We start from the raw sequence: 21,985 nt of genomic DNA, 5'->3' as shown, positions 1-21,985 counted from the left end.
AATGGTGACACTGCGGGAATTCCAGCCCAGCCCCACTTTGGAAGAATCAGCCAATGGCCTCTCTACTCCAGTCTCAAATCCTTGTCTCCCTTAGACCAGGCAGAAAGAGACACTTCCATACCCTGATGTAGGCAGGGACTATGGCCATTACCAGCAGGAAACAGTTACTAAAGACACCGTCCTCCCTCATCAGCCCTAAAAGATTTCAGGGATGGGGGAATGAGACAGGCCAGTAAGCCAGGACCAGTGGAACAGGGAAACTGAGGCGGATAGTTACCCAGCAGTTCAAAGCCACCTAGTAAATCCCATCTTTCCTAAACCAAGGACACTTAAAAGTAAATGGTTTGCACTTCTCCTCCCCAGCCAGAGGGTAAATAACTTAAATCACCCTACTCAGGAGACAGCAGAAATCCAATTAGTGCCATTTGCCAACCACACCCAAGGACAGATGAAGTTGAGGGAATAAACCTCATTTTGGTAAATCAGCATAAAGCTGATGAATATTCTATTGAGATCCTTCCCCCTAAGTCCTCCCCTAAACACCCAGCCTTTAAAAGTCCTCAAAATGAGGTCCAGCGCCCACTCTGCCTCCCAGGAGCAGGCCCGCACCTCTCCAACCCCCTTCTTTCCCCACAGGCACGCATCTCCTAAACTCTAAGGGACCCCACGAGGCTTACAGCCGGGCAGCATGGCAGTGGCAGTTCATCTGGGCAAACCCCCTGAACCAGTCCCCAAGGCCCCCTTTTCTCTGACTGCTTAGTGAGCCAAAGCAGACCAGCCCAGGCTCATTTCCCCAGCCCTTCCTTACTTCACTGTCCCTAGCTTTAATAAACATCCTCTAAAATTAAACACACACACAAACAAAAAAACCCTGCTATATGTTTGGCACAGTGGAGATGGGAGTACCAAGGTAGGTAAGACATTCTCCAGCCCCAAGGTCACAGAAAAGTTAACTGAGTTAGCTGAGGTGGTACAGTGCAGGGACTCAGGGGCCGATGGGGTGTGTGTGTGTGTGTGTGTGTGTGTGTGTGTGTGTGTGTGGAATCACCTTCACTTGATGCTTGGGCCCAAGGGGACCATGCTCCGCAGAGCCTCAAGCAGGAAACCAGTAGCTCCAGCGCCCACCTTTGGAATTCAGGCTTCTCTCTTCTTTCCAGGTGAGGGCCCGTCCTGCCTAAAGCAGTTGTTGCCTCCCTGCCTCTCAGCTGGCCCAGTTGGCTGCAATTCTGCAGCTTCCAACACAGGAGCTAGTCAAGAGATTTCCATCAACTGGAGACAGAAGCTCACCTTTTAATTGCCTCTCACACCCTCCCCCTCCTTCTCCATCCACATCAACAATTCGATGCTTTTATTCTGGTTGCTCAGTGAACTCTAAGATATAGCAGACCCCTTGCCTTGTCTATCTGACTGACTGCAGAGCCCCTAGTTCCTAGACCTGATAAGGTGCTCAGTACATGTTAGTTGAATGAATGGATAAAAGAATAAGTGAAATCCTCCCATGGAAGTTGGGCACACTTCATGCTTACTCTAGGAAGATGTTCAGACATCCATGGTTCTCCAAAAGAAGTCACCACTGCTCCTTCTTTCCTACCAGGGACCCTTGTTCCTGACCCCGTTAGCATTCAGTTACTCACTGGGCCAGCATTTATTGAGGAGCCCGTCTGAACTAGAGTACCTGAGATTAGCCTTGAGCTTTCTTCACTCCCTGGCCCCTTCTTTTCTCACACAGGGTGCTTGACCCTCCCTTGTTCTTCCTTCCACACCCGGGTCCCATATTTGGGCTTTCTTTGGCCCTGCCAACCTGCAAAAGAGTTGAGGGAGGGTGGAGGGCTAACGTCTGCCCTCAGCGCATCTTCCCACCCCACCCTAGGGACATGTTCCCGCCAGGCTCTGGCCAGAATCCAAGCCACCCTACCTCCTGGAACAGCCGGGAACCTTGCTGTCTGAGCGCAGACCCTGGGATCCCTGCCCCGGGGCGTCCTGCCCCCGGCGCCCCGGCCCGGGTGCTGCCCGCGGCGGGAGCTGCCAGCTTTTTGGAATTCCTAATCGCTCCTGGCCCCCGTGATTGGCTGCTCAGCTCTGACCCCACTTGGGCTGCCGCCTGGTTGGATAAAAGGGGAATCTCCTTGGGGCTCCAGAGCATTAGACACCGGAGGGGGCACCTGGGACCAACTTCGCCAAGCGGGGAGCCCGGCGGGGGGGTGGGGGGAGCTAAAGACCTGCGGCCTCGGCCCCTCCGAAGAGCCGGGAGATGACGGGAAAAGCCGGGGAAGCGCTGAGCAAGCCCAAATGCGAGACGGTGGCCAAGGGTACCTCGGGGAGCGCCCCGGCCAGGTGCACCGGGTTCGGCATTCAGGAGATCCTGGGCTTGAACAAGGAGCCCCCCAGCTCCCACCCGCGGGCTGCCCTCGACGGCCTGGCCTCCGGGCACTTGCTGGCGGCGCGCTCCGTGCTCAGCCCCGCAGGAGTGGGCAGCATGGGGCTGCTGGGGCCCGGGGGGCTCCCCAGCTTCTACGCGCAGCCCACCTTCCTGGAAGTGCTGTCCGACCCTCAGAGCGTCCACTTGCAGCCGCTGGGCAGAGCGTCGGGGCCGCTGGACACCAGCCAGACGGCCAGCTCGGGTAGGTGAGGCCAACGCTGCGCCGCGACCCGGTTCGCGGGGAGAGCCGGCGCCCACCGTCGCTCGCGCTTGCACCGCAAGGCCTCCTCTGGGCGCAAAAGTTTGTGCCAGGCCGAGGGTGGCATCCCGGCCTGGACCCGCGCGCCCCGGGCAAGGGCCGGAGGGTGCCCCGGGCGCCGCCGGGTTTCGGCCCCCGCGCTCGGGCCGCCGCGCCGTTTTCTCGCCCCTGCCTGGTCCCGGCTCGCGCGGCGCCCGGTTGGGGCCACACTGGAAACCGGGCTTGGGGTGCCAGAGCCCAGGGGGAGCCCCAGCTCCTCTGCTCCGCGGCGGCCTCCGCCTCCCGGACCACCCGCCTCCTGGAGCCCGATTCCACTCCGCGCGGGCGGCCCGGGAACGGGCGCCAGCTCCAGCCCCAGCCCAGGTGCCCAAAGTTGTCTCTTCCTCTCTCCTTTTCGCCATCCAAACTCCCCGCTTTGGTCAGTTAGGGTTTTGGGGTTTTTTTTCACCCCAGAGCTTGGACAACCGGGCCACCGAGGCGGCTGAATCGGCCGCCACCCGACCCCCCGCGCGCCACGGTGCCTCGGTCCCGGCGCGTCGCGGTCGCGGGCCCCTGGTGGCCCCGCCGCGCCCTCCCCAGGCCCACTTCCCGGCCCCGCGCTCGGGCCTCCGGCTCCCGTTGGTGCTCCGCAATTCCCCCGGTTTTTCGTTACCGGTTTATTTATTTTTATTTGGAAGGGCAACGAAAAGAGGCGCGTTGCAGCGTCTCCAGTCTCGAGCGGAGGCTCATTGTGCGGAGACTGAGAGGGGGGCTGTGCCGAGGGGCCCCCCAGCCCTGCCCGGCGCCCGGCGCCCAGCCCCCCGCGCCACTCCCTGGGGCCAATTTTTAGTCCCAGGGCGACGGCGCTGCAGGCGCAGGTCGGGGCGTGGAGCCTGGAGCGCCCCGGGGGTCCCCGCGACACCCCGGAGCCGCCTCACCCCCCGCCATCCCTGTCCCTCGGCGCCGGGCCTTTGCCTCTCTTACAACGAAATCCGCTCAGAACCTCCCGACCAGGGCGCGGTGGGCCGGCCTGCGGGGCTCCCCGGGAGGCCGGGGTGGCGCCCGGGAGGGCTCGGGGCGCCGGTGTTCCCGAGCCCTGCCCAGCGCGCCCCGCATTCTGCCGCATGTGCCTCCGTCCGCTTTTCAGATTCTGAAGATGTTTCCTCCAGCGACCGAAAAATGTCCAAATCAGCTTTAAACCAGACCAAGAAACGGAAGAAGCGGCGACACCGGTAAGGCCCCCGGGGCTCTCTGTTACCTCTCCGGCTCCCCCAACCCTGCCGTCCCCTGTTTGGGGGTCGGGTCGGGACCGTTCTTGCCGCCTCGGGGTCTGAGAGCCGCGGCGGCGCCCGGCCGGGGAGCGGGCGTTCCTGGGAAGCTCCCCGGGCCCTGGCGTCCGGCTGCCGGGCAAGCGGCACCGCTTTAGGCTTCCCCACCGTCGGGAGAAAGGAGAGGCCCGGCCGGGAGCCCAGAGCCGGGGAGGGGCGGGCACCCCAGGTGCCTTCCCCGAGCCGCACGGGGGAGCCGCGCCCGCCTCGCGCCGCAGCCGGTCCCCCGCGCTCCGCCCTGGCCCCCTTTCCGCCCCCGCGCCCTGTGCCGACGACGCGCCACCTTTCCGCTCCCACCGGCCCCGAACCTCGAGCGTGATGATCTGCGCTGATGGAAATTTTTCGTTAGGCTCCTGCTCTTTGTGTGGCCCTGAGAAGGTAGCTTCCCTTCGGCGAGCCTCGGTTTCCTCGTCTGTAAAATGGGGAGAGACGGGGGAGTGTGTGGACTGGATGACCCACCAGCCCTAGCCGCAGCGGACGGGGCTGCACTGGGGTACAGGCTAAAGAGAGTGTTTGTTTTTTTAAAAAATATATGTCTTTAAATAAGCATTACTTGCACAAAGTTAAAATTCAATCCATTCGAAAACATAGATCCTGGAAAGTAATCCCCTCACCCCGGACCCGCAGCCCTCGGGCATCAGCGCCTCTGCGCCGCCGGTTCCTTGTGTAAATTTACCAGAAGCGTTTCAAGGAAATAAAGGAGCAAGAACCAAAAACCTGCCTGACTTTCTGCGAGTGCTGCTTCCAGGCGCTGTCCCTGCGCTCCCCCGGCTCTGTCCCCCCAAACCTCTCTCCGCCCGGGCCCAGGTGGGGTGTCCGCAGGGTGCCACTGGCTCTGGGGACATTTCACCCCCGGAGGTCTGCCCCTCCCGCTTGCCCCCCTTGATCTCCTTTGCCCCAACTTGTTCTCAGCCCCTTTGTACCCTTTTTCTGGGCACTTTTCTGGGGTTCCCTCTTCCCTAGCCCTTGGAAACCCCACTACTGACCCCCGCCTTTGAAACGGGGTCTCCCTGACCTCTCAGACCCCAACAGGCTCCCCCTTGGAGGCGGGTGAACTTTGACTTGGTTTCTCAACGACCTCGTTGGTTCCCTTCAGGCAGCCGTTTGTTTTTGTTTAGTTTGTTTTATTTTAAACAGAAACATTTTTTTAGTCCTGGTCCTGGGTCATTTTTACATTCATTTCCCCAACGAATATTCATTAAAACACCTCTTATGCACCCATCTCATGCTGGTCCCAGGGTGGGTGATCCTGCCAGCTTCTGAGTCCAGGGACCAGGCCACAAGGGAGAACAACTGCTTCTGCATTGGTGCCAGCAGGGGTGGGGAGTGGGGCGTCCCAAGAAGAAGAGCCCTGGGGAAAGCACGCCCCAAATCCTGTGAGCCCCAACAGTGTTTCTGCATCAGGACACCTGCCCATGTGGCACTTGGAGCTGGCTGACCCATAGCCCGGAGTCCATGCTTATGGTTCCTGACTCTGTCCTCACCCGACACCCTCTCCACCAGGGGAACTTTTGGGAGCTTTGGTGGGTTCCCAGGGAGACCAGACAACAACCAGTCACCTGCCAGTTTCTGGCTATTTTTGGTTCATGAAAGAAGCAGATTTTTGGAGCTAGGAGAATGGCTACTGATTGTCGGTGCAGTTTTTAATTAGTAAAAAAAAAAAAAAAGAAAGGTATTTTCCTCAGCTTCTCTCATTTGGGGATTTCAGAAAAGAGAGCCTGGAATCTGGTGATGAGAGATGGGCATCGTTTGATTTCCCAGAAACAGACCAGGCGTAGCAGAGGCTGGAGAGGGGAGAGAAGGTGGGCCGGCAGCCTTGGGATCTCAGAGGTTCCTCTTCTCTTTACCCGGAAAGCTCAGACGGGAAACGGGGGAACCTGAAAGGTCTGGGCTTCTGTAAAAAGCCAGGAGCAGGTTTTCTGGGTCACACTGCGGGAGCGCAGGGAGGCTCCCTGGGGAGCATGTGAGCATGAACTCGGGGAAGGGCTCTGAGATGGGAATGAGGGGAACTTTGGGGGCTCTGAGGCTTTGCTTTGGTTTTGGAATTCGGGCTCTGAGCTCTCCTGAGCAGAGGCTGGCACTCCAACGACCTGGCGCCGGCAGCTCCTCTCGGCTCCGGCCACAGCGCCTACGCGCTTCGGTTTCCCTCGTTTTGAAACGGATTTGCACCTTCTGATGGTTTATTTTGATGATTTGTGTGGGGACCCTTCAGTAAGTGGCCGGAGAGAAATAGAAAGCAGCAGTTCTTCAAAATTCTAAAGAAATAGCTTAGTTTACATAAACATTTCATCCCCTGCCCCCAAGAGAAGAGGAGAGACGATTTGGAACCAAACCAGTCATTTCCTATAAAGAGCAGAATCCTTCTTCCTCACAGTCCCCCGCAGCATGCCCCAAGATATTAGAGAAAACACAGCACTAGGATCGCCGGAGCTTAACTTGGTACTTTTTCTTTGTTGGGTGAGGGTGGTGGCCGCAGTGAGGGACCTAAACCCCCCGGCTGGTCCCAGGGTCCAAATCCCAGCGGCTCAAGCATATTTATACGCTGAGTTTGTGGAACCTGGACTTTCTTGCCCATTGGCTTGTTGATGAGGGAGCGAGATAAAGGAACTTGGTGAAATTAAGGTCTGAAAAGGGAAGAATTTGTAAGTGTGTTTGTTCAAGAAAGGAGGTCCATGAACCCCCTAATATTGGATGTGACATTTTATGTACTGGAGCACATTCATTTGCGGATTTTCCTAGGGCGAGAGCAATCTAGCTTTTACCAGATTCTTAAAGCAGTTTGACCCAAAATAGGTCAATGTGAACTGCTCCGTGAGGGTGGGGGGCTGTGGAGGTAGATTCTCTCAGGGTGACCTGAATGGAGCCCCCCCACTGTGCACTCCCACCCTTACCCCTCCCCCCCTGCTTGTGCGTTGGGATGGTTGGGAGGTGGCCCTTTCCTTCTGAGCTCGGGAAGGGACGGCCTGCATTCCCGGTCACATCCCCCATCCCTGCAACTCCCAGGGCAGCTTTAGGGAGCTGGTGGATCTGGGCAGGTGAGGAGGGGGGAGTGTCGGGGTGGGTTGAAGGGTTGAGAAATTCAGTTCTCAGTTGCACAAACACTGGGGTTGCAGCTGCATTTGGTCTTTGAGTGAGTCTCAGAACTTCGAGTGCAATTTAAAAGATCAGCTCTGTCTGTGAGTGGGTCCCAGTGGGGCTGAGGCACTTACTCACCTGGTGCACCCCTCGCCCTGTTCTGGGAGGAGGAAGAGGGGCTTTCTACAGTGTTCCAAAATTTCTATCCTAATATCCTTTCCCCAAAACACTTCCAGAAAGATTCCTGTAATGAAATGCCTCCGAGGGCTGAAATAATGCCCCCCACCTCCAGGAGGGTAGTGTGGGCCCTTGGCCTTGAATGAAGAGGCGTCCAGAGGGTTAAGCTATGAGTGTGTGTGAACACGTGTGCACGTGTGTGTGCGCGTGTGAGAGTGTGTGTATGTGAGTGTGTGAGGGAGTCTGTGCCTGTTGTGCCGAGCCCCTGGGTTTGGGGTCTATCCAAGAGGCAAGGGGAAGGGCCATTCTGTCCTATCTGGGACAGGCTTGTTCCATTTCCAGTGTCCTGAGTGTCTGGTTTTGTTCCCCTCAGGACAATCTTTACCTCCTATCAGCTAGAGGAGCTGGAGAAGGCATTCAACGAGGCCCACTACCCAGACGTCTATGCCCGGGAGATGCTGGCCATGAAAACGGAGCTGCCAGAAGACAGGATACAGGTAACAGAGCCCCGAGTCCTTCTGTCTCCCATTTTCTCCACTCTTGGGAACATCACAGCCCAGGGTCCCAGATACCCATCTCCCACCCCCTTGCATGAGCACCTGCTTGCTTGTGATCAAGTTCTCATGAGGAACAGATCGGTATTTGCTGACCACCCACCATGGGAGGTGGGCACTGCGGGGGCAGAGACTTAGCAGATGTGGCCTGGCCCCCTGTTCCAGACTGCAGCTTCCTGAGGAGTATTTCATACAGACTCTGAGGGCCCTGTGGTGGGAGAAGGCATTTGGGTGGGTCCTGGGTTCTGAGCAGGGTCTCTGTTGTAGCAGCTGTCCCCTCCTTCCAGCTGTCTGCTCCAAGGCCAGAGGTGGCCCCAGGCCTTTCTGGGTACCTGGGGTTAGGAGAGAGTGGCTCCTAGCCCCACCCGCAGTCTGTTTCCCTTCCCTCTGCTCCCCTCCTTATGAAGAAGTGGTTTTGCTTCCCTTCCTATCCCCCCCACCCCCCATCTATCCACCTGAGGCTCCTTCCTCTTCTCACAACCAACCAGCTGGCCCTGCCCTGAGCTCCTGCTCCTTCATTTTTCCCGGGTCTGGCCCAGAATGTGGCTGGGGACTGTGCTTGCAGGCGTGGCTTATTAGGCCCGCCCCCTCTCCTGGAGAGGTTTGTCACTACCAGCCACTGATCTGGACTGAGATGTCCTCAGCTGTGCTGGGTGCAGGGCCTCCTTTCATCAACAACAGGATCTTTTCAAGACCAGAACCCCTGCACGTCCCCCCCCCCCCCCCAAGCTGGGCAGGAGTGGAGCTGCTTAACCATTTCTCTGGGAGAAGATGAAGTCTGATGATTTCTAGACCGGGCGCATGAGGAGGAAGAGTGAGTGGGGTGGGAGGAACATTTCCAAGAGGTTTGGATTTGCCTTAGCTGAACTGCAACCTTCCAAGCAAGCTGTTCCCATCACCTGGGGCGGCCAGAGCAGTTCACTGCTGAGGCAGGAGCCCTGACTTCCTGAAATCCCTTCTGCTGGCGTCCCTCCCAGTCATAGTCCCCGTGTCCCCAGGTGTGATATGTGTTGGGGGCGGGGGTGGGAACCACATACAGGGTGCGGGGGTGGCTCTGCTCGCTCCCTGGAGAGCCAGGGAAGGGAATGAGGCATGAGCTGCTTTTCCAGAAGAGCCTTTCTCCCCCTTGGAAACCTATTTGGAATTTCGGTCAATGGCTTTAGGCGTTGACACCAACAATAAGCTCAATTATTCATAATCTGGTGATCTGTTTGGTGCATTTATCGTGGTGACCTGGATCCATTGCCCCCCACCCAGTGGGGTAAGGCTGGGTGTTGATTCTGAGTCTCGTGTGTGTTGTGTGGCGTGTGTGTGCGTGTAAGCCAAGGCCTAACTCAGTCAATGTGTGGGGTTAACCTCTGCCTGGCCTTCATTAGCACAAAGTTGGCTATTACAAGCGTCTGGGTGGGTGGGGAGCTGATAAACTCTCCCTGTCGGTAGGCCCCACATTTGCACTATGGACCAGAAGGAAGGCCAGCTTGTCTCTTGCACTGGGTTGTCCTACACCCTGTCTGGCTGTGGTGGTGGTGGGTGGAGTGTTTGTAACTGTGTTGCTATAAGTGCTTCAGCAGGTGATGCTGAGCTTCTTTAAGTTCCCTGGGGGCATCTATGGGCTGGCGTCTGAAGCCACCAGGACCAGCAAGGAGGAGCTGGGTCGAGGAGTAATGTGATTGCCCTGGGACTGTGAGGACTGGCTATGGAATGTGTGCATATGGGCGAACTGAGGCAAGACTCTCTTCAAGTCTTTGAGCACTGCATGGTTCTTTGGTGAAATGCTGCCCCCAGAAGGTGTTTGTAAGCTGTCAAGTAGTCCTGCTGCCAAATGTTTACCATGTGGCTTGGGAAGGCTCTCAGCATGTATTAGCATGTGTCCAATCACAGTTAAAATTTACAGAGCAGTTTCCGTGCGCCAGGTGTTCTAAATATGTGATGTGTGCAGAAGAGGCAGGGAGGTGTGGTGGTTAGGGGCACCCACTCTGCAACCAGACTGCCCGGTGGGCATCCTGGCTTCACCAGTTACCAGCTGAGTGACTGTGGACAAGTTACTTTGCCCCGTAGAGCCTCCAATTTCTCATCTGTGAAATGGGGGTGATAGTGGCACCTGCAGATGCGGTGAGCCATATGTGTGATGTGTTGTTCCAGGCTATGCCTGGCACATGCCCAGTGCTCACTCTGTTTCAGCTCTGATCTCATTAAATCCTGGTGACAACTGGTGGAGACTGTTAGCCTCCGTTTATTACTGAGGAGACTGAGGCGGAGAAACTCGCCAAATCCACACAGCTAATGAGTGGGGGACACAGGGACCCAGGTCTGCATCTAAAGCCCCCATGTTCACCAACTGCCTCGTGGGTCTGAAGCCTGTGCTTTGACCTGAAGCTAGGGAAAAAGATGGCCTGAGGCCAGGTGGGGGCCTTTTGTGTAAAAATAACCAATATTTATTGAGCACCACGTACTATTCTTAAACAACAACAACAACAACCCCCGCCCCCAAACTCACTCCTAAACATTTACTTCAATGGGGTGAAACATGAGTCTCCCTCCCCACTGCCCCCCAGCAGCCCCTCTGGTGGTAACCAGTTTTCTTTGTTTCTTTATAGAAATAGTTTATGTATGTTCCCAAGGAATCAGAACACCCAATGAGCTAGGTACTATTACTATTCCCATTTTACAGATGGGGAACCTGAGGCACAGCAGCCAGACTACAGACCTGAGTCCCTTTAGGCTCCAGAATACTGGCTTCACTACTGCCACCCTTCCAATCATTTCCTCTCAGCATGTTTAGGTCGGAACGATGCTTCTAAAGATGGAAAACTACCTCTCTGGAGCCAGTCCCCTCCCCTCCCCCAGCTTTCAGTGGGAGGCCTTTGTGTGTGTGTAAGGGGGTGGCATGGGGGTAGTTATTAGAGGCTCCAGGTCTGAAGTTAGATGTTCTCAAGGTGGGATGGAAAAGTTATTGACTGGATGCCAGTGGTTCGGATCTTTGTTCTGGCTCTGACACCCACCAGGCTCAGCAGAAGCCAGGTCACTTGCATCTCTGTTACCTCATCTGTAAAAAAGGAGAGGGGATCCCTGCCAGGGAGGGGACTTCTCAGGATCACCTTCCTCACCAGATCCCTGGGCTGCCATTGGTGGAATGGGGGAGCATGACAGGTGGAGTTTAGCAGTCCCCTGTTGACAACTGGGACACACCCTCTTTGGGCCAACCCAAGTAAACCCCTGGGTGTGTCTGAGGTCTACTATCTAATGTCTAATGAGAACCCAGTGTGGATGTGAAAAGTCATATACACCTACTTCCAATCTTTTTATTTGGTTTTAACTTTTTTATTGCTGACACTATTGCAGATGTCCCCCATTTTCTCCCATTTGCCCACCTCCACCCAGCACCCCCCCCTTGACCCTCACCACACTGTCTGTGTTTATGGGTTATGCATAAATGTTCTTCAGCTAACCCCTTCGCCTTCCTTTTTTCACTCCTCCCCACCCTCCTCCCCTCTGACATTTGTCAGTCTGCTCCATGCCTCCAGGCCTCTGGTTCTATTTTGTTCATCAGTTTGTTTGGTTCATTAGAGTCCACATATTAGTGAGATCATATGGTATTTGTCTTTCTCTGCCTGGCTTATTTCACTCAGCATAATAATTTCCAGGTCCATCCATGCTGTCGCAAAGGGTAAGAGATCCTTCTTTTTTACAGCCAAGTAGTATTCCATGGTGTGAATGTCCCACAGCTTTTCTGTCCACTCCTCTACTGATGGGCACTTGGGCTCTTCCAGATCTTAGCTATTGTGAATTGTGCTGCAATGAACATAGGGGTGCATAAGTTCTTTTCTGATTGGTGTTTCGGGGTTCTTAGGATATATTCCCAGAAGTGGGGTCACTGGGTTAAATGGCAGCTCCATTTTTAATTTTTTGAGGAAACTCCACACTGCTTTCCATAGTGGCTGCCCCAGTCTGCATTCCCACGCCTACTTCCAATCTTTGTTTCCTTGCCAGCAAGCCAAGCTCTGAGCCTCAAATTGCTCATTTGTAAGATAATAATATTTCCCAAAATGCTAACTTAATAAAAGCATTGTTGTTACTGGCAGTAATAAGTAATTACCATTGTCCCAGATATTAAGTGCTTTCCGTGCCTTGTTTCAGTGAACCCTCACAACAGACAGATGAATTAGATGCTCTTCTTACCCCATTTTCTGGGTGTGGAATATGAGGGGCTGAGAGGTGAAATAAGTAGTAGACTGGGTTCAAACCCTGTACTCAACTACTATCACTGAGAGCACATGAGGGAAACACAAATGTCTGTCTACATAGCCCGGAATGACCAATGCCACCAGTGGTGATGAAGGCCAGCCCCCTCTGTGATGGCCCATTTCCTCTGCCTTAGGGCTTGGGCGGCAAGCAGTTCCCTGCTCTACAGCTCTCTGGGTTGGGGTGAAGGGATAGGTGTATTGCTGGAGAAAGGAGATCCCGAGGCTCCACATCAGAATATCAGACTCAGACATGCAGTCCCCTTTATGTCTCCAAAAACTGCTGGGATTGGCATTCTGGAAGCCTCTGCCAGACATCAGCTCTGGGGAAGAGGAAATGGGTTTTCAGACTGACTTTATTTCCTCTACGAGGCCACTGGTTCCAAGAATGATAAGATCAGGTATATATGTACATTCACTTGTTTGTTTACTGTATTCTTTTTTAATGTTTTTATTGATTTCAGAGAGAGGAAGGGAAAGGGAAGGAGAGAGAGAGAGAAACATCAATGGTGAGAGAGGGTCACTGATCTGCTGCCTCCTGCACACCCCTTGCTGGGGATCGAGCTGGCAACCTGGCATGTGCCCTGACCGGGAATCAAACTGCGATCTCCTGGATCATAAGTCGATGCTCAGCCACTGAGCCACGCTGGCCAGGCTGTTTACTGTATTCTTTTTGGACAAAAGTCCTACTTATTTTAATGCCTACAAGACAGAGATGTGGACATGCAAAGTGAACCGAGCCCACATCTCACCCCTAGTCTTCGCAGCTTGGTGTGTATGGACAGCAAAGTTTGGAGCCTCTGACTGACATGGTTTGATTCTGCCTTTTTAAAAAGTGGTCCTTGCCCAAGGGGAGGGAATGAAGTTTTGGGAAATTATGTTCCAGAAGTTAGAAGAAAGGCGCCCAGTTGCAGTGTGTCTCAGCCTGGGACATTTATTCAAATTACAGCTGCTTTAAAATTTTTTCATTTTATTTTTCAATTACAGTTGACATTTAATATAATACTAGTTTCAGGTATACAGCATAGTGGTTAGTCATTTATGTAACTTACAAAGTGACCCCCCCATAAGTCTTGCACCCACCTGACACCACATATAATTACTACAGTATTATTGACTATATCCCCTAAACTGTACAAATTGGCAGTTACAAAACAGTCACAGAGCATCTTTTGAAAATAACCACACAGGGCTCCCACACCCAGCAATTCTGTTTTAACTGTTTCTGTGTAGAGCCTTTGCATCTGGATGTTTTTAAAGCTCTGCAGGTGATTGTGTGCAACCAGTGCAAAAACACTGGGTCAGAGGCTCAGGAAAGGAGTTTCTCAGTTTTGAGTGGGTTAATATGACTGGGAGAAAGTGGTTTTGGGGTGACAAGATGGGATGTGGAACAAGGTGATCTGTCAGGTGTGCAGGGAGGGATGCTGCCTGGGGCTCCCAGGAATAGAGGGCAGAGCTGCCCCCTAGCGGACATCAGGAGCTGCAGCAAGGCCAGGCTTCCCTGGGCCTGTAGCTGGGACTGGAAGGGGTGAGCTGAAATATGGTGTCAGAAGTGCTGAGTGGATATGGAGTGTGAAGTCGTTAAATCACGCCAGCAATGAGCCCAAATTAATCAGCTTCCAGCTAGAGGAGAGGAAACAAGCTGAGTGAATGCGATGGAAGCTGCCGCATGGCTGACAAAGCCAGGGCTGATGGCAGGGGACAAGATTAGAGGGCTGGGGCTGGGGTAGTCAGGTGACCAGAATGTGCAAAAAGCATCCCATTGTGTGAGATGCTTCTCTAGGGGGGGCAATCCCTGAAGGTATGCAGAAGGTTTCCTGGGAGATCTTTGAGGGAAGGAGCCCTGGACAGGTTGTCCGGTGGAGATACAGGGACTGGAACTTTGCCAGACAGGAGCCGTTTGATGACAACACCACTCATGCTGGTTACCCACAGACAAGAGGAAGGGCTGACAGGTTACCTGAACTGCCTGGTGTGTGTCCTTGTAGCAGAAGAGCTCCCATTTGGCAAGAAGCCCTTCCCCAGGTCCAGTCCATCCTTGGAGGCCAGGGTCTCAGGGCCCTCTCTGTCAGCTGTGGAGGAACCTGCCAGAGCAGCTGCTGACAGCCAGAGGCATCCTGCCTGGGCTTACTCAGAGTTGCTGCAGCATCACCTTTGAGGGGAAATGCACCAGGTAACCAGGCTCTTTCCGGAGCTGGAAGATCATCTCAACTCATTTTTGCTGGGGACTCAAAACCTGGTGATCCTTGGTGCCACTTTTGAGTCCCTTTTCAGGAGCTCAGAGCCCTCAAGTGTAAGGCAGGGCTTTGGTCCTTGCCGGCTCCTTGAGGGAGGTTCTCCTGAAGAGTTGCAACCCAACTGCCATGGAGAGTAGCAGTCTTTTCTAGAAAGTGAGCAGCCAAGCAAGTGAGTGGGAGAGGGATTGAAGGACTGTTTTGGGCCTGTCGGAACCAAGATACCAAGTAGGAAAAAGGGTCCGAATGCTTTAAAGGAATCTCAAAGGTGAGAGATGGGAGGACCTGGCTTTATGTGAAAAGTGTTACTATTTGCTGGAGAGCAAAGCCTCATCTCAGTGCACATTTACTACAGAATTCACCCAGCATCCAGCCAAAGTATTTTAGTTCTTACTATGGACCAGGCATTTCCCATGCACTATTTTGTTTAATTTTTACAAGTCTGGGAGTAAGTGATATCACAGACAGATGAGGAACTGGAAGTCAGAAAGGTTAAGAAATGCAGCCAATATCACAAATACTGCTGGAGGCAGAGCAGGGATCTCCAGCCTTGTTTTCTAGCGCCTGATTACAGTGAGTGCTGGGCCTTGCCTGGTGTTCTCTTGCATGTGTGCCTCAAGGGCTTGGAATACCTTGGAAAGGTGGGGAGAGTTGCAGGGACATTTGTTTGGATGCCTAGTGGGGAAACTAGAGACTATCTGTATTAAAATCTTGTAGCCTGAAGGTTAGTTCTATCCCCCCTCACCCATCCCCAGTTGTTGTTCTTACTACCTGTCAGTCCATCCTTACTAAAGGCATGTGGAGGAGGCCAGAGGGGCAGGTAATGCCACTGATTAACCTGCCCCCTGGGCAGAGTCTCCCACTGATTTTTCTACACCTCCACTGAAACAATAAGTAGCATTTACTGAGCACCTTCTGTGTGACAAGTACTGCTTTTAGGCACTTTCACTTATTTCATTAATCCTCAGAATGACCCTGAAAAGCAGGTATTCTTATTTTATGTCTGAAGAGACTGAGATGAGAGAAGGCAAGTAACTTGCCCAAGACCGCACAGCAATTTTTGTCAGAGCTGGGAATTCCAGTTCAGGACTGGCTGACTTCAGTGCTTCTTGCAAACTTTTAAGTTGCATTAACATATGCTGGTTGCTTCCAGGAAGGGAAGAGAAAGGCAAATATGAAGAGTGGTTAGGGTTAATTCTAACTCCTTGTCACTTCCCTCCAAGGCACCATCGCCACAGCTTCCCTGCCAGTTGTCTGAAAAAGAAATTGTTTTGGCTGTCCAGGTTTCCTCCATAAATTGGAGCAGCATCTGGTCTTTGCAGAGAGCCAGGCATTCCAGGAGCTCATAACCGAGGGTCCGGATGACTCCTGGTTTGAGCAACCAGCTGGCACCAGCTCCCCTGGGAGTGTGTAGGCAAAGTCTGATCTCCAGACCAGTTATTCATTTCCCCAAATTAGGAGGCCCAGGAAAATGGTTATTCTTTTTTTTTTTTTTAATATTTTTTATTGATTTCAGAGAGAGGAAGAAAGAGGAAAAGATAGAGACATTCCTTCGGCTGCCTCCTGCACGGCCCTACTGGGGATGGAGCCCTCAACCCCGGCATGTGCCCTGACTAGGAATCAAACTGCGACCTCCTGGTACTTGGGATGTGCCTCAACCAACTAAGCCACACCAGCTGGGTGGAAAATTGTTCTTTTTAGAGGCCCCGGATATGATCTGAAACCCAAGTCTGCACCCCCTTTTTTAGTAATGATGCTGTTTTCATTTGTGAGCTCACTCCCATCTCAGGCCTGATGCTCGTGGAATCCTGGGAAAGCCAGGGCAATGCGCCTTCCCAGGCACCCACACTGGGGAGGGAGTCAATGCCTTTGTATATTCCACAGTCCCTTCTCCTGAATCCATAAATGCAAAATGTGCTGGAAATGAACAGTTTTGTCTGAAGTTTGGAATTGAAACTCATTAGTGGCAAAAAACAAAATGGACCTTATTTGTCTCTTAGTGTGAATATGTATAGGTTTTGCTGCAGAAATCAAAGCTGATGGGTTTGCTTATGGTGGTAGTGCTGCTGCTGCTGCAGGGTGTTACATAACACATGGCATATGCATCACCATTTCTAAAATCCAAAACATTCCGGAGTCTGGCCTGGAAGATTCCAGTTAAGGGGTGTGGCCTTGTTCTTTTATAAGGCGCTGTGTTCAAGCAGGAAGGTCATCTCCTGACCAGAAAGCAGATGCCTTACTTAGATTCATAAAGCGCCTTCCCAAGCTTCTGTGGTCAGAGGAGGTCCCTGAATTCCACCATTCATTCTTTGCTGTCTTCTGAGAGGTGGATGGAACCAGAAGTAGCTTATCCCTGTATATAGATTAGTCATTTTAGGTTCCTGCCCTTGGTAGGTGTCACTCAGGGCCCTTTGAGTCAGGACCAGGGGGAGGCCTGCACATTGCTTCCCAGTCCCCCCAGGGGGGCCAGAGCAGGAACAGCAGGTGCCAAACCCCGTGGAATCAAAGGTGTGTCCTACCCCGGGTGGGCCAGGGATGGTTTTTTTCTTTTCTTTTTTAATTATATTTTTTTGATTTCAGAGAGAGGAAGGGAGAGGGGAAAAAAGAAAAGGGAGAGAGAGAAACATCATTGAGATTGTCGTCATTGATCGGCCGCCTCCTGAACACCCCCTACTGGGGATGGAGCCCACAACCCAGGCATGCGCCCTGACCGAGAATCCAACAGTGATCTCCGGGATCCTAGGTCGGCGCTCAACCGCTGAGCCACGCCCAGCTGGGCAGAAATCGTTTTTCTAATGGAGTTGACCCATGTCGGGGTGAAGAGGCCCGGTGGGAGGGGGGCGCGTTGGAGGCCGGGTCTTTTCCATTTTCAGAGTTTCCGGTTACTTACAAATGCAGAAATGCCAAAACATGGTTAGACACATTTGGAACTTAAAGCTGTGCGTGGACGGTGCAGTCTCTCTGCAATTCCACACCGCGGGCCTGTGACTGCTGAGCTGTTTGGGGGCGGCGGGGATGCGAGGCGAGGCGGCCGGGGCGCCCCCTACCGGATGCGCTCAGCCGCAGACTCCCGCCTGCCGCGGGCCGTCGGGGCGCTCGTTCCGCCACCTGGCGGCGGCGGCGGGAACGGCGGGGGCGCAGCGACTCGGCCCCCCCCCCCCCCGGGCCCGGCGGCCGAGGCAGCAAAGGGTTAAGCTGTCAGCGGCGCGATGTTAAACAGGTGTCAAAGGCTCCCCATATATCTGCAGATTGAAATCAAATTCTTTGCCGTATAAAAAGATAAATTACCCAGGCGCTGCCGCGCGTCCCACTCATCACGCCAGCGCCAGACGGCAAGCAATTTTTTTTTTAAATGTGCTAACGACCTAATCAAGCAATCAAGTCTGAGAAGATTGCAGAGTGACCGGGGCAGCCATCTGCCGGCGAGCCCGCATTCATTTCCCGCGCCCGCGCGGGGCGGAGCCGGGCAGGGAGCTGCCGGGGGAAGTGGGGGAAAAATCCTAAACAAATTAACACCCAATTTTCCCCGTCTAATTAGTTAAATGAGAAGCGCTCGGGGTCCCCGGGGAGGGGGAGCGGCTCGCGGCGCGGCCCTCGCTGCCTCCCCAGCATTAATTAGTGCGGGTCAATGCCGCGGCTCCCGGGAGAGCGGCCGCTTTAATTTCCCGTGATATTTCAGAGCCTGAGGCCCATCGATTCAAACTGAAATTAACTTATTTTTCAATCAGCCCAGGGCTGCCCCTGGGGGTGACTCTTCTTTTGCCGCCTCCTGAATAGAGCTGGAGCAATTTTTCATCAAAAGCTGAAACCTCGGCTGCCGAGGCGGGGAGGGGCCCGGCGGGGAGGGGGCCCGCGGCCGAGGCGAGGGAATGGGGAGCGCAGAGGAAACTAATGGGTTTCTGACGCCCGCCTCTGCCCTCCCCTCTTCTCCCCACCTCCCGGGCTCCTGGCCGCCCTGGGGGGACGGAGCCCACGGGGCTGTGGAGGAGCAAGAGGGGCTCGGGGCCCGGGGTCCTCCAGCGCCCGCGCTCCCCGAGCCTCCAGCTACCGAGGGGCTGCCGCTGTCCCCATCCTGGCTCTGGCTCCTGCCGGCTGCTGGGAGCCTCAGGATGCTGCTTTGGGAGACCAAGAACCCCCCCTCCCCCCAGCTGCTCCACTCGGGGCTGGAGAGCTCCAGACACCCCCAGGGCAACTACCTGCCCCCATTCAGACCTTGCACCAGTTTGGGGACCAGAAAAAACCTTCCCTAGAGTGCCCCCCACAACACTTTCCTAAGTCCCCATTCCCATTTGCTTCTCACACCACCGAGAATTTTGTCTTTCTTCCTTGACTGAGGGATGGCTGCCCAATTCCCTCAAGTATCATTAGAGCTAAGTCCCTAACTGTGGAGAGGAGGTGAACCGAGGGCCCTGCGCAGGGCGGGGCTCAGGACAGGACACAGGGGGAGCTGATGGGCCTTCTGGGAACATCCCCAGCTCTGCTTAGTTCCCAAACTTCATGATACATGAATGAAATGCCCTTTGCTCCGAGTCCACACTCACCTGGAAGCCTTCCTGAGACTTCTCTAGTCTCTGGAGTTCCAGGCGAGCGGGAGCTCTGAAAGCTGCTGGTCTGTCCCTGGAAAGGAATTTGTCCCTCTCTGCATCAGAAAAGAGATTCTGTTTATACCCTAAAGGTGTGAGTACAAGAGAGCTACCAGGGTCGGGCTTCTCAGCTGCAAACAGGACACACTGGGAACTGCTCACCTGCCAGATCTTGTCCTAGAGGTGTCCTGATCCCACTAAAAAAAAAAAAAAAAAAAAAAAAAAAAGACCCATTTCACCCATCATACTCTCACAGGACTTGGTCCTCATTCTGGTGGATACCCCTGAGTACCATGGGGTAGGTGAGCTGGAGTAAGGACACCCACCTGGAGAAAGCAGCAGTCACAAGAATATGGGGCCACTGGCCATGGAAGGGGTGGGGACCTTAACTCCAGATACACATGGGGGTAAAGGCCAGGCCCAGTGCCTCTCAGAGCACACCCCTGACCTGTTCATCTACACCCGCAGGTCTGGTTCCAGAACCGCAGAGCCAAGTGGAGGAAGCGAGAGAAGTGCTGGGGCCGGAGCAGCGTCATGGCGGAGTACGGGCTCTATGGGGCCATGGTGCGGCACTCCATCCCCCTGCCCGAGTCCATCCTCAAGTCCGCCAAGGATGGCATCATGGACTCCTGTGCCCCATGGCTGCTCGGTAAGAGTCTGCACCCTCCTTGGGGCTGGCCCCTGTGGCAAGTAGAGTGGGCTCCCCTGAGGAAGGGACAGAGCCCTGGAGCAAAGGGACCAGGCCACAGCAGCCTAGCAGAAGGCAGGCCCTCCAAAGCAGGCCTCCCTGGCTCCCTTGGGGGGCTCTGAGGGCTGGCTGGGCCTGGGGCTTGGCGTCTATTCCCTTGCGCCCACCTACGGTGCCTAGGACTTCCATCCTGGACAGGTCCTGACTGTGGGTTCTTCTGTCCTGCCAGGAGGTTGTAACTGTTGCCCCAGGGTCTTCTTTCCTTGCGGGAGGTGAGCTTGTGATGAATGAAACTGCCCCTCTTGGGGGCCTAGGTCACTTTGGCCACCATGCTGGCTTTGCCCAAAGGACTTTTCCCCCCTAAATCTCTCCACCTGCCATCTTCCCCCACCTGTCATCTGGGCCCATGTCCATAGCAGCACCAGCCTATTTTTGGTTCTAAGATCTGGGATCCCGGGAGGGAGGGAGGGCGGGCAAGCGCTGTGCCGGGGAAGGGACGGAAGGCTGCCAGGGGCAGGCGCCCAGGGCTTGGCTGGGGGAAGCCCTGCGCAGCCTCCCGCCCCGCCCCGGCCGCGCGACTGCGGTGTGTGAAGTAAGGCTTTCTGCTTGTCCTTAATTCTGGCCTCTCTCTATCTTTGCCGTTTTCAGTTCAAGATGGCTTTCCCAGGCGCTTTTCTAAACCCGAATACCAACACTTCTTTTTAGGAATGCACAAAAAGTCGCTGGAGGCAGCGGCCGAGGGGAGGAAGCCCGAGGTGGAGCGCCAGGCCCTGGCCAAGCTGGACCAGGCGGAGCAGGAGGAGCGGGGCCCCGACCCGCCCGCGGCCATGTCGCAGGAGGAACTGAGGGAGAACAGCATCGCGGCGCTCCGAGCCCGGGCTCAGGAGCACAGCACCAAGGTGCTGGGGACTGTGTCCGCGCCCAACAGCCTGGCCCGGGATGCCGAGGAGCCCGAGGAGGAGGCGCCCATGGACGAAGACCGGCCGGGGGAGAAGCCGAGTCCAAGGCAGCTGGAGGACGTGGCCTAGGTCCCGGGTGCGCTGCCCCCGGAGCCCCAGGACTGCTCTTCTAGGGCCTGTGGCGCTGGGAGGTGTCCTCCGAGGCAGGGCCCAGCCTGGCCTTGGCCACCCTTTCCCTGCCCCGTGGCCCTCCATGGCCCCCGGGCGACTTCACACACTCAGTCTGGCCAAGGCCTTGGGCCATGCTGATGTCCCCCGCCTAGTCTGACCTCGTCAGCAGCTTCCTCAGCCCAACAGCCCTGCCTCAGAAGCCTCAATGTTGCTCAGAAGCACCCCCTCAAGCTGCTTTCACTCAGTCCCTCGGTGACTGTCATGGTCCAGATCGGCCCCTCACTGTTCTCTTGCTCTAGAGCCCTCTTCCCAGCTCTAACCCCTATGGATTCTGCTCCCCCAGACCCAAAGCCCATTGCCTGCCACGGCCGCGTCAGGGGTTGAGGACCTGCACTCCAGGACCAATGTCCTGACCACCCCGGTCCTCAGCCAAATTCTGCTGCTCTCAGCCTGTCCCTTCCCTTGGGCCTGGGCCTCCATGTGAATGTACTGCCCTGCAGGCCCAGGAACAACCTCTGCTCCACCCCATCAATGGGGCCGAGTCCAGATTAAACTTGGGAAGTCAGCCTGGGCCCTTTGGCCACCCTCCATCTCATGCCAGCCATGGTCACCCTCCGGTACCTGCCCTCTCCACACCCTGCCTGCCCCACCCTTCCTCCCAGCACAGGTGCCAGCCACACACGTGACGATGTACAACACCTGTAGTGAGTCCAGGGCCTGTGCCCTGCAGCCAGGGGCACCTCTCACCAACGCTGTGGCTCTCTGCACTGTTGGGAGGCAAACCCTCTCTAGGGCCCTTTGGGCTGTGTTCTAAAATAGCCCGACTCCCCTGATGTGCTGCCTGTGACCCTAGCTTGCTGTGCAAGGCACCCTTCCCCTAGAGCTTCTCACAAATTACTGGTTCGCATGTGCCCTGCCTTGGAGCAACCCAATCCAGCTGGTAAATGAACACCTGGGAAGCCACAGACCTTGACCCAACTTCATCCAGGTTGTCCTTGGGAGGCCAAGCCTGGAGTGGGCCTGGGGCCATATATAGTCATTGTCACAAGAAGGGTGTGAGAACAGGCTTGAAGGAAAGGGAGGAGCCAGTGTTAAACCCCAGCTAAGCAATAGGCACACACACCTTCATGCCAGGTGTATGCCGTGGTGCATGTCCACCGGAATGTCAGTCACTGTTGGAGTAGAGGGCTGGGAGCTTTCTGTCTGCTGAAGAGAGGACCTGTCCCTCCACCCCCAGGCCAGGTACATGTCCCCCTTGCCCCATGGCATTTCTTTACCATCCCACCCACTTCTGCAGGGAATACTTCGTGAGAGAAAGGCCTGAGACAGTGAACTGGGATTTTAATTCCCCATCAAAAGTTGATTTCTTTATTCCATT

The 21,985-nt window shown here is 55.0% G+C and overlaps 1 protein-coding gene across 2 annotated transcripts; it reads left to right on the top strand.

The window, feature by feature from the left end:
* Window positions 1-2,251: 2,251 nt before the first annotated feature.
* VSX2 (visual system homeobox 2) lies at window positions 2,252-20,565 on the top strand. Of its 2 annotated transcripts, none has more exons than XM_087813931.1 (5): window positions 2,252-2,621; window positions 3,805-3,889; window positions 7,611-7,734; window positions 19,318-19,498; window positions 20,243-20,565. In XM_087813931.1, exons 1-5 carry the CDS (start codon window positions 2,252-2,254, stop codon window positions 20,563-20,565), a joined length of 1,083 nt encoding a protein of 360 aa, XP_087670057.1. The 2 variants fall into 2 exon arrangements, with proteins under 2 accessions (XP_087670057.1, XP_087670054.1); XM_087813928.1 differs by having other exon boundaries at window positions 20,186-20,565.
* The last annotated feature ends 1,420 nt before the right edge of the window (window positions 20,566-21,985 follow it).

Source organism: Miniopterus natalensis, chromosome 1 (assembly GCF_054644295.1).
Source record: "Miniopterus natalensis isolate mMinNat1 chromosome 1, mMinNat1.hap1, whole genome shotgun sequence".
Taxonomy (NCBI): Eukaryota; Metazoa; Chordata; class Mammalia; order Chiroptera; family Miniopteridae; genus Miniopterus; species Miniopterus natalensis.
The sequence above is the reverse complement of the archived record's forward strand: the minus strand, read 5'-3'. Positions and strand labels throughout refer to the sequence as shown.